This window comes from Myotis lucifugus, unplaced genomic scaffold, assembly GCF_000147115.1.
Source record: "Myotis lucifugus unplaced genomic scaffold, Myoluc2.0 scaffold_434, whole genome shotgun sequence".
NCBI classification, from domain to species: Eukaryota; Metazoa; Chordata; class Mammalia; order Chiroptera; family Vespertilionidae; genus Myotis; species Myotis lucifugus.
Genome location: NW_005871482.1, coordinates 413,039 through 433,489, shown reverse-complemented (window position 1 = coordinate 433,489; position 20,451 = coordinate 413,039). Strand labels below are relative to the sequence as shown.

At 49.5% G+C, this 20,451-nt stretch overlaps 1 protein-coding gene across 1 annotated transcript in view; it reads left to right on the top strand.

The window, feature by feature from the left end:
* The window catches only part of LOC102419868 (poly [ADP-ribose] polymerase 8), a 128,102-nt gene extending 108,082 nt beyond the window's left edge, over positions 1–20,020 (top strand). The window contains 9 exon segments of the mRNA XM_023744176.1: positions 2,312–2,379; positions 4,459–4,507; positions 5,808–5,920; positions 6,168–6,240; positions 7,329–7,398; positions 10,112–10,185; positions 11,831–11,900; positions 12,899–12,983; positions 19,643–20,020. Of these exon segments, the coding sequence (XP_023599944.1) occupies positions 2,312–2,379; positions 4,459–4,507; positions 5,808–5,920; positions 6,168–6,240; positions 7,329–7,398; positions 10,112–10,185; positions 11,831–11,900; positions 12,899–12,983; positions 19,643–19,745 (705 nt within the window). The 3' untranslated portion in view covers positions 19,746–20,020.
* The last annotated feature ends 431 nt before the right edge of the window (positions 20,021–20,451 follow it).

The following is a 20,451-nucleotide window of genomic DNA, read 5'->3' as shown; positions in this document are numbered from 1 at the left end:
TGGCACCCTCTCCCTAGACCCGTGGTCGGCAAACCTCGGCTCGCGAGCCACATGCAGCTCTTTGGCCCCTTGAGTGTGGCTCTTCCACAAAATGCCACGTGTGGGCGCGCATGTACAGTGCGATTGAAACTTCGTGGCCCATGCGCAAAAGTCGGTATTTTGTGGAAGAGCCACACTCAAGGGGCCAAAGAGCCGCATGTGGCTCGCGAGACGCAGTTTGCCAACCACTGCCCTAGACGGTCAGTTTTAATCAGTGGGAATAATTTCAAAACATCATTTCAATGGTAAAAACAAATATTTTACCAAAGTTAAATTGTACGTAAATATTTTAGACGTGATACGGAACCTCCAAACAGCTCTGGAAGACAGCAGACCCCTGAGGGTCTGAGCTCTGTCTCTGGCCTTTAGGAGAGAGGCTTTGGTGGGAAAGTTGGTGAGCGAGGACCGGGGTTTGCGGTGAGAGGCTGACATGTCACTGGGCTGTGTGCGGTCCGGCACTTGGAAAAGTGCATGCCCGTGAATGACGGGGCCCAGTCCCCTGATCGAGATTAGGGGAGAGGTTTCAAACTCATCATTTTAAATAGAAATGAATCATCTCAGATGGACAGCCACACACATGATGGGTTCAGGTTCAAGGTGGGCACACCCGGAGGCGCCCGTGGGCTGATGAGCATTGTTACCTGGGTCACTTCCTCTCTCCAGGAGGGAGTCCTGGGTGGGGAGGGGACAGGCTTTGCTCCACTCTCTGCCCCCCCAACCCCCCCCCCCCCGCATCATCTGTAGTCTATGAACACGTGCTTCAAAAGTGCGCCTTCACGTTCCCAACTTTGGTTATGGATGCTCTGGATAGTTAATTATTCATGCAGGCAAACATGCCTCCGTTCATTCACAAATAGTCCGTGCCGGGCGCGGGCAAACAAGAGCCTTGAACTCCCACACCGCGTTCCTTGCTCCTTCGGCATCCTTGGCAGTTGTTTCTCCATGCCCCCACCTTTCTGTATTATGTGGATTCTGTTCTAACAAATATATTTGCATGAGGAAAATAAAATGAAATGCATTTCCACCCAGGGGGAAAGAGAACCTATTGCAGCATTTCACTCAAAGTTAAGTAGCAGCTCTGATCACCAGGGACTCTGTGCGGGATATTTATACTCCACCCCGGACCCAGGTCACTCTTGGATATAAAAATACCCGTGCCTCTGGCTTTGGGTTGGCTCTGGGTCAGCTCTGGGTCGGCTCTGGGTCGGCTTCGGGTCGGCTCTAGGTCAGCTCTGGGTCAGCTCTGGTGGGAGCGGCGTCCTTTATTCTGGCTCAGTGGAGGCAGCGGAGACGGCTGAGTCAGCCCAGGAGGTCCAGTCCGAGGCCCACTTTGTACAACTTGCTCATCAGTGATGTGGCCCGTGACCTTGGGCAGTCACTCTGTCGTCTGATGCCTCCACTCCCGTCAAGACAGTGAACATAACTGCACCCTCTCTCGCGGGCACCTCGTGGGGTGCTGTCAGGTTTCGTGGGCACCTACTTCAAACCTCTCGGCATAACCATCACACTACACTGGCCTGTTTTCTAGCATGGACTGTCCTCCACATAGACCTACCGTGTCCCAGACAGATCGCTCTTGGTTCTGTGACCGGTAAATGCCCTTAAATGCTCGTAAGAGAAGGGCTCTTCTTAGGTAGATTTTGCCCTTTTTTTCATGCAAAGATCTACACCTGAGTCGCTACTTCAATCTGAGCTTGAGTCGTAGCTATTGCAAGTCCTGCTTCCATGTTAGCTGAGAACTGTCACTGTCCCAGAGAACCGGCCCGGGAGGGACCCTTGAAGGCGCAGGGCAGATGTCACTGGAGGCCTGTGGAGGAGCCAGCTCACCTCCAGGGGACAGAGGGCTGACACTTCAACAGAGGACAGCCAGGGGCCAGGGTTATGGGGAAGTGGAGACAGGACGGCGGGGGTAGGGAATTTAGGAGGGTAAGTGGGGAATTACTGAGAAGTTAGGCCGCGTGGGTTGGTACAACACGCCGTCTGTGGTGTGGCAGCCTCGGGTGTCCTTGAACGGAGGCCCAGCGGGGCCTGGGGTCACCCGTAGGGACCCGGACGAGTGCAGGGAAGCCAGGCTCAGGCCTCAGCAGGATGTGCGGGTGAGTGCGGGGGGAGGGGAGCGGTTTGGGTGATGGTTGCTGTTGCCATGTCACCCGCGGTCTTTCAAGCGTCGCTAGATGGAAGCATGCCTGCCTGCTCAATCTGAGTTTTCTTTTGCGAAAAGGGAAGGAGGGGGAGTTTTAAGGACGATCAAGACGTGCAATGACTTTTTCAGGCCCCGTATCTGGAGATCAAGAAGCAGATGGACAAGCAGGACCCGCTGGCGCACCCCCTGCTGCAATGGTATCGCATTTTCATTCTCTTCCTGAAAACCGCCCTCTCTCCACCTGCTCCGGGGGAGGCCTGTGTTACAGAACCTGCAGGGCTCCCTGTGCAGGCCTCTGGGGCTGTGATTTCTCCACGAGCCTCCCAGCTCGCTGTCATTAGACCTCGCCCCTCGCTGAGGGAGGAGCGGCTGTCGGCGGCCGAGTGGACGCACAGCCAGTTTGACAGCGGTTTGTCTGTTGTGTAAAAAACGCAATGAACCGGGTGACGTGGGGAAGCAGTTTTCGGTTTATTTAACTTTGTAGCTGAGGACTAAGTGGTAAATCTCGCCCACTGTGGACCGCTGGTCTGAAATGTGGGTGGGTGGAATCTGCTCCCTTACAAGGACCGTGCACCTGGGGTGAGCTCCTCGTTCGAGGACAGCAGGGGAGGAGCCTGGTCAGGGGCCCTGGAAGGAGGCCAGGCTACCAGGGGAGGCGGTGGACGACCCACCTTGCACAGCGCCATTCAAATCATTTGCCCGCTGGTTTCTCATTTTTAAAAAAATATATTTTATTGATTTTTTTACAGAGAGGAAGGGAGAGGGATAGAGAGTTAGAAACATCAATGACAGAGAAACATCCATCAGCTGCCTCCTGCACACTCCCTACTGGGGATGTGCCCGCAACCAAGGTACATGCCCTTGACCGGAATCGAACCTGGGACCCTTGAGTCCTCAGGCTGATGCTCTCTATCCACTGAGCCAAACCAGTTAGGGCTGGTTTCTCATTTTTACAATGAAAACAGTAGTATCTGCTCACCATCCGTGGAAGGGTTTACGTACGTGTCTCTTCGAGGTTTCTGAACACTCGGGCTGCGGGGTTCCCCACAGGTACCACGCAGTAATGCAAGCGTAAACTCGGAGAGGTGGGTGCGAGGAGTATTCACTCCGTCTCCAGCCGGAAAGTCTTTACAGAATGTGGAGCTGGGAGAAGGCAACAGACTCTGGGTGCCCCCGGATTCTGATGGCTTCACTTTCACTTCCTCAGAATTTTACAGGACACATCGAGTTTAATTTAATGAGACTGGGACAAAAATTAAGTTTAGAAATCTCCCTTCTTTGAATGTTTTATGATCTGTTACTAAAATCCTGAGTTCAGTAAAACAACCTATAGTTTTCATTTTAACTTTTAAAGTTCTCGCATTAGTCATCTCACATACAGATCTCAGCTGTCTCATCTCTTTTCCCCCTGAAGTCAGCCTGATTAATAACCTTTCATTAGTTGTCAACCCTCTTTCAAGGTTAAAAAATATTACCAAAATGTTTTGCCATTTCCCCTGCTTATTATTTTGTGTACATGAACCAATTCTTTCAGATACCTGAATTTAACCTTTTCCGCTTCAGTGTCTAATGCTGAGTAACAGTCTGTATGTAAATCATTGTATATGTCAGCCTAAAGAGATTCTCAGGTGCTCGAGGAAAAAGGTCTTCATTAAAACGCATTTTTTTAAAATATATTTTATTGATTTTTTACAGAGAGGAAGGGAGAGAGATAGAGAGTTAGAAACATCGATGAGAGCGAAACATCGACCAGCTGCCTCCTGCACATCTCCCACTGGGGATGTGCCCGCAACCCAGGTACATGCCCTTGACCGGAATCGAACCTGGGACCTTTCAGTTCGCAGGCTGACGCCCTATCCACTGAGCTAAACCGGTTTCGGCTAAAATGCATTTTTAATTAGGTAATGTTGGGAGGGACAAAGGAAGCAGATGATGGATCAGCCTCTGATCTTTGTAATATTCAGATTATCATTATTTGAAAGTATATTCAGAGGTGTTCATTTTGTTAATTTTTGAGATTGTTATTATTAAAAATTATTTCTTAAGTTATAGAAGAAATGACTAACGTATTCCCAGATTAAAATATCATTTTGTTATGTAAGCTCTTTAAATTGCTTCAGGAAGCAAAGCAAAATGATGTAATTAAATAAAATTATTACTCAGTTTACTTTATGTCGCAGTAAAAGTACATTTCAATCACTCGCCAACTCAGGAATAAAACTTTAAATATATTCAGCAAATGTTTTTGACTGATTGATTGTTTTAATTGATTTCAGGGTTATTTCAAGTAATAGGTCACATATTGTGAAACTGCCAGTCAACAGGGTAAGTTGCTCTTTCGCATGTCCCCACGCACGGAGGCCGCGCTGGCGGGGAGGACTGGCCCTGTGGGTGTCTGCAGCCTCTCCGGAGGTTAAACTAGACTTGGGTCAAGGCCGTTGCTTCAGGGTGAAGCTGCCGTATCTGCAGTATCTGCACCATCTTCTAGCTTTTCCCAGATGCCCCGTTTCAGTGCCGGCTGACGCCCTGGCCTTTTAAGTAAATCAGGGTCGGTTTGAGGCAGTTATTCCGAAGGTGGTAGGAAGACTGTCCCCTGGGGACGGGCCAGAAAGAGGCCGTTGCCTTTTCTCACGGTCGGCCTCCCGTTGGCGCAGCGCTGCTTTTCTGTATCGGAGAAGATCATGCCTCCGGGTACCTTTCTGACCTGCCCAGTCGCTTACAAAACAGCGAGCGAGCTAATAGACTGCGTTCAGCTCTGCCCGTCCCCCGAGAGCAGTGGTTCCTGGACTCTCAGCTCCCTGTCTGTGACTCTCTAATCTGCAGAGCCCTCTCTTGCATCCCTAAATGAGAATATTCCCCGGTGCAAGGCGATCAACTTATCCCCAAAGGTTCCGTTTTGCATTTTCTCTGAACAAAGCAGGAGACAATATTTGAATGTAGGCCATTTCCAATTTCATAAATATATGCAAACGCAGCATGATGATGATCGTTTTTGCTATTTAAACCGCTTGACCTAACTTCTTTTTTGCCTAGCAAACTCTCGGACGGTTTCCCCAGTTGAATAGCTAGTGTGCACGTAGGGAATTCAATACTAAAGTTCTTAAGAAGGAATGTAATTAGGAAGGCAGATCTACACGTAAATGACGTGTTGGCCTCCGGTCCTTTTTCTGTTAGCCTAAAGCAGAGGTTCTCAACCTTCCTAATGCCGCGACCCTTTAATACAGCTCCTCATGTGGTGGTGACCCCCAATTTCATTGTTACAAATTGAACATAATTAAAGCATAGTGATTAATAAAAAAAACAATATGTAATTATATATGTGTTTTCCGATGGTCTTAGGCGACCCCTGTGAAAGGGTTGTTCGACCCCCAAAGGGGGCGCGACCCACAGGTTGAGAACCGCTGGCCTAAAGAATTGTCCTTCGTATGGGCAATTCCATGACCTGTCATGTGTACAGGGTTGGGTTTTTGTTTTTCTTAATGAATGGTTCTGTTAATGTGATGAACCTAAATTCTTGATGGTGTGAAGCTAGCTAGTTCTGGAACCGGTAAACTTTGAAATTGTCAGCAGGCTGATTGCACGTTGAGTTGAGCATTTTCCCGTTTGTCCTCCTTGTCACCGGCAGCAACTGAAGTTCATGCACACGCCACACCAGTTCCTGCTTCTCAGCAGCCCACCAGCCAAAGAATCCAACTTCAGAGCCGCTAAGAAGCTCTTCGGCAGCACCTTCGCGTTTCAGTGAGTGCTCAGTGCTCAGTGCTCAGTGGGGTGTGGGGGGCAGGGGTGGCGCTCCTGCCGCCCTGGGTGGGAGGAACCTCTGTGCGGAGCCGGCTACACTAACTCTGAACTCTGAGCAGCCAACTACACATAACACGACCTGGGAACTCACTACTTTCAGAAGGCGCCGTGACTTTTTTTTTTATTGTTGTTTTTAAAATATCATTGATTTCTGGTTATGTCCCCCCCCCCACCACCCCTGTTCCAGCGGCTCCCACATTGAGAACTGGCACTCAATCCTGAGGAACGGCCTGGTCGTGGCGTCTAACACGAGGCTGCAGGTGAGTCTCCGAGCCTCCCCGATGCGCCCTCGTCATTCCTCAGGGTTGCAGCTTGGTGAGCAACCCGGGGTTAAGGTTTTACTTGGAAAGAGAGAAAATATTTGGATATTTTTAAAGTCCATGGGATTCGTAGGAGGCGTAAGTAGTCTTCATAAAGGAGCGGAGGCAGAAAGGTTGGCTTGCCCATGAGAAGATCGCTTGGAACTTAGGTAGAAACAGCTCTCCTGCACCAGTAAGAGCCTCCGTGCATCCGCTGTCCGTCAAACACACGTGTTTGCAGCGCTGCTTCGGGGTGAACGAGGGAAGGAAAGGGGGGACTAGCGTGGACGCCACGGGCCCTCGGCCTGCTGTCCAGCCTCAGGCAGCGCTGGCGCGGGCAGCACACGGGGTACAGGCCTCGTCATTCACCCCTCCAGCCCCGCATCCCCGCTGTCCAGGCCATTTCACCCGAGGATGTGGGGGTCAGGAAAGGAGGGGCTCGCCCCAGCACCGGGCCCCACAAGCTGGACCCCACGCGCTGATCCGCTGAGATGACTCAATTGCAGTAACGCTCACAGATTCAGTTCGTACCGAAGAGGGTACCGAGGCCCGAGAACTTGCCGACACTGAGAAAGAATGTTCCTCGTGCCGAGGCGTTTCTCCGACCAGTTGAAGAGTTTCAGCGAATGGAACTCGGCGACGTGAAGATGTGCAGGTTAAACGAGGGAGACCCTGTGCACAATGCACATCGGAGCAGGACCCTTCGGTTTACGAGCAAGTGGGTTCGTGTCCAGATCCTCGCACATGTGTCAGCCTGGATCGTTTTCAGAATTTTAGACTCATTAGCACAAAAGCCCACGACCATGGTCTACAGGAAGCGGCCTCTGTCACCGCCGGTGGGAAGGGATTTTGCTCTGCCCAGCATTTCCCATGTGTCACTTACCCTGAACGTTAAGGACAAGGCTCTCAGTGTTGCTCTTTTCACGTTAGGCCTTGCCGTAAGCGCTTTGTCATTTCTAACAGCCAGTGCTCCCGCTGAGATCGATGGCCCCTTTCGTAAGCTATTAACATCGGAAACCACCACTTTCTCTCCCGTCTCCCCCCTGCAGCTCCACGGTGCCATGTACGGCAGCGGAATCTACCTAAGTCCAATGTCAAGCATATCATTTGGTTACTCAGGTGAGCTTGTATTTCACATCTAACCTCAACATGGGTTAGGTTTTCGTGTCCTTATTGTTGTATATGCCAGGCATGATTTTCTAACAAGTGACTGAAGCTTATTTGATGTATTTGGATTACTTTTTTTCAAATCAATGTCAGAAGCAAAAGGAAGTGCACATTTCAAGATGAATGTATAATAATCCCCTTAAGGTCCAAGAAGCTATATGTGTTTTGTCAATTTCAAGATCAGTTTTAATTTTGGATCAGTAGTTTCTGTATGTATTCTGTCCACAATTAAATACTGGAAAGTATTCATACATATCACTTCACGATCCCTGAGTATAAGTCCATAACATGCCAACTTCTTTTCTTTGGATTATTATATATCCCATAGAGAAGTTTTAAACAGTATGGAAATTGTAGGGTTAGAAAAAACACCCTTGAAATCATCCTACTCGTTGGCAACTTGTTGGTAATATTTTGATGAAATTGTGGGGGAAAACTGTCTTAGAAGCAATCGAAAGCAAGTGCTGAGAGGAGTGTGGTCAGTTCAGAATACAGAAGGAAGGGTCACCAAGTTGTTAGCAATGACTCCCCTCACGTGGTGGAATTTGGGGTAATTTCTTCTTTTTCTTTTAATTTTTTTTGGAATATGTTTAAATGATCAGTGTCATTTTCAAAAACAATATTTTGTTCTGTTTAAATATAAAGTCATTAGTAACAAATGAAATTTTCTCCTCTTGGTCTACAACCTGTGTTCGATGTGTTTCCTGTCTTGCATTCATATACCTGCACATATAGTTGGTTTTGCCTCTGTGTTCGTGTGTGTGTGTGTGTGTGTGTGTGTGTACGTGATTACATTAACCCGCACCAGGAGTGCATGCCGGGTGCCTGGGTGGTAAGATCCCCCTGGTAGGAAAGGGTATTTGGAGGGTCTGGTAACCAGAGGAACGTAGGCCAGGCCTCCGGTCTCATTTCTTTGCCCTGGTTTGTGCTTTTTCAGTGACAGCAGATTGTGCTCAGTGATTTGCCCTTACCTGGGGCAGAGCACGTGTCCTAGGAGCACCAGGTAGACCCCGTCCGCCTTTCCTGGTGCAGCCTCGGCAGCCGGGTGACGTCACTTCCTGCCTGCACTATTTATTGGTCAGAGTGTCACAAGCCCTCTGTGTTCCAGGCTGGGAATTAGCCTCCATCTCCCGAGGAAAGGGAGGCAGAGCCACGTGCCAGGAAGGCACAGGGTTGAGAAATATTGTTGCAGCAATTTGGAAAGTACAATGTGCCAAAAAACACTAGGACAATAAGTAATATTAGGAAGAATAAGGTAGCATGGGCAATGCAGTGACCTAGTTCAACGGAGGAAATAATTAAAACCAGCAGAAACCCGGCTCTACATCTTATTAAAGCAGGACACAATAAAAACTAATGTGAGACCGCTTTACATAAGACAGCCTCATTAGAGATAAGAAAAACACAGCAAACCATCAAAGACTCTGATTTTCTGCTTCTCAAGCTGGTGCGTAGGCCCCTTCGATGGGCTCAGAGACAGGACCGTGGGGGTACAAATGGATGTAAAATCCGTGAGAATGTTCATGGTCTGGTAGGGGGTCCAGAGCTGTCAGCAAATTCCTGGTGTCTTTGATCAGGAAAAATGTACGAAACATGGCAGTGAGATGAAGGGGCTTCCTCGCTGGTCCGAGGGCCGGGCGTCCGGGGGCAGAGAGAGACAGGCTCCTGGAGAGGTTGCAGCCGCCCCAGTGGGAGTTGGTCCATGGCTTTCCCTCCTCCTGAAGCTTCTGAAACAGCAGCCACCAACCGCAACCACGCATCCTCACTCAGAGCAGCGGATGAGCCTTTTCAGATGCGCTCTAGCTGCCGTCGACCGCGTCTCACACAGACGGGATCCCACTGCGGTTATGTCTCAAGTGTTTCACAGTAAACAGTCAAAGCTAAGGCTTTGAGTGTCGTAGACAAGAGGACTTACATAGTTCTTTATTAGGAGAAGTAGTAAATTCTTCATGGAATGGGACATGTATAGTATTATATATATATATATGTATGTATATATGTATATGTATATATATATATTTATAGTATAAATATAAGTATTTCTTCATTGGGTCGCCTTTTCCTTTTTAAACATATTTTTATTGATTCCAGAGAGGAAGGGAGAGGGAGAGGGAGATAGAAACATCAATGATGGGAGAGAATCATTGATTGGCTGTCTCCTGCACGCCCCCCACTGGGGATAGAGCCCGCCAGCCGGCATGTGCACTTGACCGGAATCAAACCCGGCACCCTTCAGTCCCCAGCCCGATGCTCTATCCACTGAACAAAACCAGCCAGGGCTATAACTATTTTTCATATTGTTCGTGTTTCCAACCCCTTACCGTCTCCTTCTGCGAACCAGATGGTAAGAATGAAAGAACGGGTCTAAAAGCCCTTTAAACCAAATTTTAAGAATTTTCTTACTGTCTCTAATGTATGCGAGAGAATTTCCCATTCCTGTTCCAATGCAAAGAAAAACGCCCGCCTGTCTGCTTCCTACCTCCACCAGGGCCTCTGAACCCCCTGACCCTCCACCCCGGGTACCGAGGACACAGCCACTGTCCCTGCCAGTGGCCTCACGCGACCAAACCTTTGCTGCAGTGGAACTTTGCCGTGTGGACAGAGTGCGTTTTGAGCTGTGTCGTGCAGCTTTGCTCCTAAATGATTGTCTTGCTGATGTTTTCAGGGATGAACAAGAAGCAGAAGGTGTCAGCCAAGGATGAGCCGGCATCCAGCAGTAAAAGCAGCAATGCATCACAGGTGTCTAGCAACCTGCGTGGCCGCGCCCGATGAGTGCCCCCCCCCACCCGCCCCCCCGTTAGCCGGCAGGGTTCCCAGAAATGCTTGGGTTCTCTAAGTCTGCAGAATTATTTTAAGTGGTCATTACTCACAAGGGAACGAAACTCACCCTGAAATGTAATAACCCAAATGCCTTTATTCAATAAATACTCAGCAAGTCTGTATCGAGCTCCTCCGGCGATGCTGGAGGCTCTCCAAGGCATTAGGCTACCGTGAGGATTAAAAATAGACACATCCTCTCCGAGCCTCCTTTCTGCTGAGCGGAGAGAAGTAAACTGGCTATACATTCAGGTGGAGAGCCTGCGGATGGTAAATACTGCAGAGAGAAGTTGGGGAAGGGGCTGTTGAATGTGGTGGTGTGGGAGATGGAGCGAGGATGAGTGTCAGGCAGTAGTTGGGGGGAATTGACTAAAGGTCCGAGGGTTGGGGGGGTGCATGCTTTCAGTTGTGGGAGGAAACCTCCAGGCAGAGAGCAGAGCAAGTACAGAGTTCTTGTTTCTTTTATTTAAAATATAATTTTACTAGAGGCCTGGTGCATGGATTCGTGCACCAGTGGGGTCCCTCAGCCTGGCCTGTGCCCTCTCGCAATCCGGGACCCCTCAGGGGATGTTGAAAAGCCAGTTTCTGCCTGATCCCTGCAGGCCAGGCCGAGGGACCTCACCGGTTCATGAATCTGTGCGCCAGGCCTCTAGTATGCAAATAAGATCTTTGGTTAATCTCTTCCTGCCCTCTCCCTTCCTCCCTCCCCTCTGAGATTCATCAGTCTGTTCCATGTTTCCATGCCTGTGCATTGAGTGTCTGCCCCCTGGTGGTCATTGAGCATCATAGCTACTGGCCAGTCATTTAGGCTTTTATATATATAGATTGATTTCAGAGAGGAAGGGAGAGGGAGAGAGATAGAAACATCAATGACAAGAACGAATCATTGACTGGCTGCCTCCTGTACGCCCCCACTGGGGATCAAGCCCTCAATCTGAGCATGTGCCCTGACTGGAAATTGAACCCATGACCTTCTGGTTCATAGGTTGACACTCAACCACTGAGCCATGCCGGGCCAAATCCCTTGTTTTTCAAAGAAAACAAGCATTCTGGACAAATTGAAATCCATCGGATGAATGATGTGACCTTGATTTTTTTTAAAAAAGTATAGCTAATGTAATATCTAAAAACAAAACCCCCGATCTTCCACAAGAGGCAAATCTGACACCCCTGTGGCTGAGTGAAGTTATAAGCATGGGTTTTGCATAGTTAGGTGGCTGGGAAAAACTGAGTTTAATGTTTGAGAGGCTCCTGCGACTTTAATTTTATGCCCCAGGGAGTAGAGATTCCAGGCTTCCAGTGGAAACAAGTTTGAATTCTCTGCTGTGAGGCGATTGAAGTGTAATCTAGCATTTTTTGTTCACTTGGAGAGTGCTTTAACAGTGACTATGTACAATATTTAACGATGTAGCAAACAGAGCGGCCGCTCGGAAGAGCGCGAGGACATTGCTGCTAGTCTAGAGGGGCCTTTTGGGAGCTTTCTTAGTGACTGTTGTTTTTTAATTAATCGCCGAGTTTAGTGACTGCCCCATTTTCGCTCTAATTTTTAAATTCTCTTGGAATTTAGTCACAGAAAAAAGGACAGCAATCCCAGTTCCTGCAAAGCCGTAACCTAAAATGCATAGCCTTATGTGAAGGTAAGTTGTGGTTCTTGCAAGCCGTGTAGCAGTCACTCTGTCATATCTGCACTTAGGAATGGGAATGTGCTAATGCTTTTTGGTCCAACCTCGAGGCTGACTCAACAGACCAGGCGCTAGGAGCAGGACCAATGTCGAGCAGTAAGAACGTTAAAAAGTTCAACATTCAATCCCGTCAATTAATTTGGACCAGACTGTTTGAATTCCAAAAATAACATTGGCCCGCAAAGAGTTAACGGAATGCTCGTAGCTGAGTAGTGAAAGTATTATTCCTCGGGGCCGTTTCTAAGGGCACAGAGGGAACACGGCTACCATAGAGGTCGGAAAGGTCAGAGCGAAGGAGCCGGGTTGGCAGAATTCGGACAGTGCTGCTTTGTTCCCGGCAGGCACCTCAGCATGGCAGCTCCAGCTGCCTGACCTGGGATCGCTCATCTCTGTGTGAAGGTGCCGCCTTCTCCCTTAGTTGGCTTTGATGTGTGATATTATGAACAATTGTGAAGATGGACCGAGCACTGAGGAGAGAGTCCGCTAGGCCTTTCTGTTCCTGTACTGAACTTGTCTTTCTGTTCTGAACTTGGGACAGAAAAGTGACTGCAGGCAGTTTGCACGACCATCTACTTTTCTCTGTTCTTGATTGAAAATCTGACTGGGGATGAGAGTTCACGCTTGAGTTGGGGGTTTTGGCAGCCGCTGGGAGCTGTTTGGTAGGTTTGTGCCACTTGCTAGTTCTCTGGGACCCTGGCCGCTACCTGCACAGTCCAGGCAGCCAGGACCCGCATCCTGCAGATGGCGCACCAGCCAGGTTGCACCTGCCGTCACGCCAACGCCTGGTGGTGTGGAGTGGCCTCTCAGAGTTCTTGTTTACATTTCTCCATCACTAACGATGTCGACCGTCTTTCATGGGTTAATGTTGCACGTACTTTTGCGTTGAGGTTCCTAAGGGGAGGGATGTCGTAACTCGGATAAAATCCTTCTTTAACGTACCTTTTCGCCGACAGTGATCACCTCGCCGGACCTGCACAGACACGGGGAGATATGGGTCGTCCCGAACACCGAGCACGTCTGCACCCGGTTCTTCTTCGTGTAAGTGTCACAGCGCCCACCTGTGTCACCGTCCTCCGTCAGGGAGGTCGCGGTGACTGCTTCCGCCGCCAGTGTGTGACACACGTCATCTCCATCAACTTCGCATTTCCGTTTTATTTTAATAAGCTGGAAGAAAGCAGTGATATTTAAATGCTATTAACCTGGGAGGATTGAAGAAAAATATCATCTTTTTAGCCATCTATCTGTATTTATGTATGTGTACATGTGTATACGTGTGTGTATGTATATGTGGCTGTATATACATAAACACAGGTGTCATGTGTAGATATATACAGGCACATACACAGACATATGCATTCTTTATTTCTATATACTTACAAATATGAGGACGTGGAATGAAAACTATAAAAAGCTGGCTTACATCCCACAGAATGCAGGGTGGCCGCCTGGGCACAGTGTTGTGGTTTTTCCTCAGAGCTGAGCTGGAGTATAGCAGCGTTCCTCTTCACCCCCGAGTGAACATGAGCGAGGTGGAGCTGCTGATCCCCCCCCACACACACACACACACGTTCTCCTCGTCCCCGTCCGGCCGGCGAGGGCTCGGGGAGGGAGAGCATCCCTGGTGGACGTGTCTGTGGTCGTTGAGAAAGAAGCTGGGAGAGGCACTGGCTTGTTCCTCCGGAGCCGGGTCCGAGTGGCTGCACCCAGACGGCGTCAGGAGAGCGCAGCCCGGTGTCCGGCCTGCCGTCCACAGCCCGTCGGCGGGCTGGCTGCTGCTCTCCTGCGGGCGGCGTGAGAGCCGAGTCCCTGACGATGCAGGGTCACGTGCTCTGTAGCTGTGCGGCCTGTGTGCGCAGGACGCCTGCTGACTCCTCAGTTACACATCCCGAGACGCACACGTCTGCAGGTGTCCCTGTTAGTGGCGAGGCGGCGTGAGCGCGAGGGAAGAGCCCGCGCTGGTCAGATGGCGGGTCCAGGCTGCGGGCAGTAGCGGTGCCGATGGCCACAGAGCCCCTCGAGCTTCAGCGGCAGGTGCGGGGACGCCTCGGTGACCCAGCCGGACACACTGTCATCCCGGCTTCCCGCAGGAGCCGGGTCCATGAGAAGTGAGAGCGTTTCTGTCCTGTAAGTGGGCTCCTTACCGATGCTGGTGCCAGGGGCCCCGCGTCCCATGGAGTCACCAGACGGTGCATCCTTAGCCTCAGGGACAAGGCCGGGAAGCAGGCAGCAGGCCCTGGCGCGAGGCCTCAGCGGCTTCTTCAGGAGCCATGGCCTTCGGTTGAGGGACAGAGGTAGCCAGGGTGCCCTGGGGGCTGGAACTGAGGGACCTTGACCTCCTGCCCATGTCTCTGCTGTGGTCAGACCCCAGGAACTAGAGGGTGAGGGAGCATTGGACAGAGTCACAGGGAGATCCGGGGCAGGATGCAAGGGAGAGGCGGTGCCTGCACCCTCCGTGTGTGTGCTGTGTGTGTGTGTGTGTGTGTGCAGCCTCCGTGTGTGTGTGCAGCCTCCGTATGTGTGCAGCCCCCGTGTGTGTGTGTGTGTGTGTGTGTGTGTGTGCAGCCTCCGTGTGTGTGTGTATGTGCAGCCTCCATGTGTGTTTGTGTGTGTGTGCAGCCTCCATGTGTGTGTGAAAGGCACTCATTCCACTTTGTTCCTTTCTTCTCTCTTGACCATCCTGACTGTTATCACTGACAGAGACCCACCCTCCAGACCCCTCCAGCCCGTGCACGGAGGGCACCCACCTGCCAGGGCTGATCCCCACTCTTCGTTGAGATCCTAGTGCCTGTTGTTCCTCCTTCCAGAAGCTTCCCTGGCTCCTTGGTGCTGCCGCTTCCGGTCACTGTGGAGTGCCCTGGGCACGGTTCTCTGTGGGTCTTTCTTACCGTGTGGTCTTCTTCGTGACTCTGTACCTCCTGAGGTCGGGTTGGGGTTTGTGTGCCTGACACAGTGCTTGGCAGATAGAGGTACGAGTGAAGCACCCCATTATAACTGAAGTCTGTGAACGCCTTAAACTCAGCGTGTACAAAGGGGAGCCCATTACTGCTAAGTCCCCTGATCACGTCCCTGCTCCCCAATCTGTGCAGGGATTCCACACATCAGAGACCTGGAGCCTGAGCTGCAGCTTCCATGTCTGTGTCCTTGCTCACGGTGGTCATCGCTCCCAAGTTCATCTTTTCTGTTTTTTCCCATCAGTACCTTTGTTTCCATGGACAGGTCACTCTCTCCCCGCAGGGCACACCAACTAATACCAGTTATTCTCCGCACTCTGATCTCCTCACTGCTCCCAATCCGTTATGTACAAGGCCGGGCTTGTTACACATTACCATTGTCACACCTGAGATACCTGTTTAATCTACAGAAACCAAACCAACGGTGAGCAGAAAAGGAGAAAATCACCCATAACGTCCCCACTCACAGTTATTCTTTGATGTGTAGCCTGCATTTCTGTGCAGATACAATTTTAAGATCATGCTGTTCATATCACACTAGACGCCCGATGCACGAAATTCATGCCAGGGGCTCGGCCCTCGCAGCCCCCAGCTTCGTCCGGAAGGTTGTCCGGAAGGTTGTTCAACTGTCTGGTCTGATTAGCATATTACGCTTTTATTATCATAGATGACTTTTCCGAAAGCAGACTTTCCATGATTCCTTGCTCAGTCAGGCTGCCAATTGTTTTACAAACGTGGCCTTCTGCAACGTAGAGCACGTTGACTCACTTCACTTACCCTACAGACGACCGATGGAGTAGAATGATTATCCAGCAGCTTGGAGGAGTTCTTCCCAAGACTCTCTCCACTCTCAGTCCGTCCAGGTGACTGGCCTTCTCATCAGCCCGGCCTGCAGCCGGTCTCCCAAGTCTTGACCACATGGTGGTCCCCCTGGGCCTCTCCAGACGCCCCCCTCAGACGAGATCTGGGTCTTCACCCCCAGTTTTGCACACCCTGTCTTTGCACCTCCCCGGCTCCTTATCCTAAAGTCATTTGCATGACTATTATCTCCCCTAGTAAAATGCAAATTATGTTCCTACTTGGGACCCTCCCGTTGTCTTGTGCAGAAACACTGAATGCTAGTGAGTGGGTGCACTGAGCAAAGACCCATGTCGTACCTTAATGGAGAGGGTGGACACACGGGTTTCTCGTGGGGACTTGGCGAGAGCGGGCCATCCGTCCGTCCACAGTGAGTGTCCTCTGTTGCTGGTGGAAAACAGTGCTGTCGCTTCTGGGTTCCAGATTTAGGGAGACAGACGAGTGACCTGTGCCACCTGAGGCTGGTGACAGAGCTATGACACCGGGTCGACAGTAAAGGTTGTCGGAACATTCAAAAGTCTCTGTCCGCGAGCTTTCCTCTCATTCCCCAGGGAGTTCCCGACAGCTACGTTCCATCTGTCGCCTTATTTTCTCTCTCCTGGCTTTTGAAGCAAATTGGTTGATTTTCCAATTAAAATGTTCGTAATCTTTTTATGCTCCTGGGAACATGCGCCATTTCTGTTTCCTTTTAGATGCTTTCATTTTTCCTTCTCCATAAAACCCCAGTCACTGTCTCACTTCCCTGTTGAGATCTTGCTCTGTTTCTTTTTAAAACGGTGTTGCTTTCTGGACTTGAACTTCCCAGGAACAACCCAGTATTTGTCTGCAGTGCTAAGGAGTAGCCACCCAGGGCCGTGTCTGCCTTGAGGCCGGTGCCCTGGTGCCACCATCACCGCGTGTCTGGCTCTGCCAGTCCACCAGGGCGGGGGTCGTTGTTTGCCCTTTAGTGTTCGGTCTGCTTCAGAGTTTAAGGCACTGACTGCTTTGGGCCAGTTTTACTCTCGAGCTTTTGGGCTTCCTTCATGCTTCATTGACAGTGGGAAAGTGGGCATTTTTCTTAATACTTTCCATCTCAACCTCGCTCTTGCTCTCCGTTCTCCCTCCCCCCGTGCTCTGTGGGGGTGGAAAGTGCAGCACAGGGAATACAGTCAATCTATCGGAATCACTGTGTATGGGGCCAGGCAGGTACTGGAAATATCGGGGAGGGGGGCACTTTGTAAATACATGGCTGTCTGACCCTATGCTGCACACCTGAAACCAATAGAAAATAATATTGCATGTCAACTGAAAAATAAAATTAAAAATACAAACAAAACGAGCAATATCACCTCTTGCAGACTGGAGGGTTTATAGCAGATAAAATCTCCTGAATTCATCCCTGAGGCGGCCACGGCAGCCTGTGTCAGGTGTCAGTGCCTGTCAGTAGAGGTGTAGGGTTAGACAAGCGACTGCAGTGGATGATGGGAAAAGGGAACAGGTTTATATGACAGACAAATCTTAACCAAAGGCCAGCTTTCATGTAGAGCAGTGGTTCTCAACCTTCCTAATGCCGCGACCCTTTAATACAGTTCCTCATGTTGTGGTGACCCCAACCATAAAATTATTTTCATTGCTACTTCATAACTGTAATTTTGCTACTGTTATAAATCATAATATAAATATCTGATATGCAGGATGTATTTTCATTGTTACAAATTGAACATAATTAAAGCATAGTGATTAATCACAAAAACAGTATGTGATTATATGTGTTTTCCGATGGTCTTAGGCGACCCCTGTGAAAGGGTTGTTCGACCCCCAAAGGGGTCGCGACCCACAGGTTGAGAACCGCTGATCTAGAGGAAGCGCAGATGGTCGTATGAAGACTCGGTACCTTTTTCAAATGGCGTCCAAAGTAGGGAGGACAGAGTAGGTGTGCTGACTGTACCCAAAGCACCATGGAGCTAGGACAGACATGTGTGCACATTAGGGAATTCACAGTAGAGACGCAAGTGGCCTGGTACTTTTAATTGGGAAGCCATCAAGGACCAAAGCATCCTAGTCGGTATGGCTCGGGTTGCGCGTGGGCCTATGAACCAGGAGGTCATGGTTTGATTCCCAATCAGGGCACATACCCAGATTGCAGGCTCGATCCCTAGTAGGGGGAGGGCACGAGGCAGCCAATCGGTGTTGGCATTTCTCTGCCATGGATGTTTCTGTCTCTCTCCCTTGAAGTCAGTGCCTTAGTGCCACCAGTCATCACATGTCTGAGCTTTCCTTTCCTGTCCCCTCTCTCTCTAAAAACCAATAAAAACATATTAAAAAGAAAGAAGAAGAACCAAAACAGTTCTCAGACCTTCCCCTGTTCCCACTTTCTCTCAGGCCGTGTCTTCCTGGTGTCTGATTTGTTCCCTTTCCGTCATTCTCCGCTGTTTTCCAGTCTGAGCCCCGGCAGCGCTGGCCAGGCTGGCGTGGTCAAACCGCATTGTCTCCAGTGGGCAGGTCGCCTCCCGGCCTCGGCTCAGATTCTGGGTGCTTAGCTGACCTGCAGCTCAATGGGGAGCTAGGATTTATTCAGAAACCAGGATGACAGACTTTCTGCCCAGTAGAATATGCATCTTTACCTGTTCTTCCACAGAGCACCTGACGAGATTTCCACACCTCTAAAGCGTCTCCCGTTACACATTCTCTGGTTCTTCACAGGGAACGTACTGCTTGATCTGAGGAAGTATTTATAACTGGCTGTATACCACATACACCATTCCTTGCAGTCATATTTCAGCATGGAGGGTCCTGTATTTATATATATATTCCCACATATATGTGTGTGCACACACTTGTGTGGTCACAATTAGCAGTGTTGGCGGGCACGCTTGAGTCAGTGCTGGGGAGTTTCAACCTGACACCGATGGCTGCCCCTGGGTGCTGGAGCAGTGGGTTAGGGGGGCCCTGAGTTCCCATTGCCGGGTCATCTGCTTCATTTCCCTGTGTTGTGCTGTTTCGGGGAGATTTGTGTGTGGCGAGGGAAAGACATGAATCTCTGAGACCTGGCTTACCTGGTTATCTGTTTGGAAGCACTTAGAGCTTCTCTACAGCTTCCGTCTTGAAGTCATTCCCATGAAGTAAAATTAATGCATTGCCTATTCTGCTCTGAATATTATCGTGGAAGTTTAAAAAGTCATTCTTGGGAAATTTTTATCGCCCCAGTAAGTTTATGTGAGGAGATGAATGATCATCTAGGATGTCATTATGTCTTTCTAAAGGCCTCGGTAATTGCTGTCTTTCAGCCGGCGTTGTCACTGCGGTTGCTTGGCTAAGCTTAGCGTGCTCACGCGCGCACACACACACACACACACACACACACACGCGCGTTCTTACGGGAAGGGGCACATAAATGAGAACGCGTTATCACAGACCCATGCACCCGCCGGTGATAAGACGAAATGCTTCACTGGTCACCGCGGAGGAGTAATTAGAGGTGGGCTTGGAGCGCACGGCAGCAATGAGGCGGTTTCTTAGAGTCACTGGTGAGGAAGTGAGCGAAGCGGGAGAAGCCAGGGTCTGAGGAGCATGAACTTGACCCGGGCTTCCTGAACCGCTGTGGGGATGTCTGCTCAGAGAGCTCCCTGCAGCTCAGGCGGGCTTTGTGGGGGATTGAAGTTAAAACGTCACAGGAAGGAAGGGGCGAGGGCGAGGCATAATCAGGTATGGAGTAGCCAAGCTCCTCTGTGGTTCCCGGTGCGCAGGCATCATTAGGATACAGCTGAGAACTCACTGTCTTTCGCTGTTGCTAATCCCGGGCTGTCTTCTCGGTAGCAGACAGCCTTTCTCAGCTGTTGGAAATGCTTTCTGAATTTCCTGGAACGTTTCCCCTTTGTTCACGTTTCATGTTTCTGCTTTGTGCCTTAGCTATGAAGATGGCCAAGTGGGAGATGCAAATATTAACACGCAAGAAGGAGGCATCCACAAGGAGATCCTTCGCGTAATCGGTAACCAGACCGCGACCGGTTGAAGGACCACCATCTTGTGAGCGGGGTCTTGAAAGCCTTCCTCGGGTTCAAAGCTGGATTTTGAACTGAAGAAGATGATGAAATAATTTATTGTTATTATAAACAAAATTAATCCTTTGAATACTGATTTTTTTCTTAGTATTTCTAAGTATCTCATTAAATACCTAAAACGGTATGAAATTTATCAATTGTAGGGTTATGGAATCTAGGAATAAACTCTCAACAGCACTTAAACTGAAGTTTGGGTTGCTCACACAATAAACAGATTGAAAAAGCAGTTTTGTGCTGATATTTTTATATGAAACTCTTTCATTGGAAGTTTGGTATTATATACCGACACCTTAGGTTACCAAAATCGCATTGAGGACGTTTTATAATGATGTCTAAATCTCTAAGATACTTTGCAATAAGTAAAATGTTTGCACATTCTGACGTGCTATATATATATATATATATATACTTAGCGGTATGAACATTCAACTATTTTGAGGAGGGATGTTTCCTATTCTCCTGTTATTTTTCCTTATACAAAAGCAATTAGTCTTAGATGCAATGCTTTGCCCAAAAGTTTGTAATATACATACCTATAGACCATGCATCAGAATGTGTGACTGTGCACATGTGTGTATATATATGCACATGTGTATTGTGACAACAGGTAGCGTAGCTCCACAATTCTCCCATTCAGTGACAATAAATAATATTCCA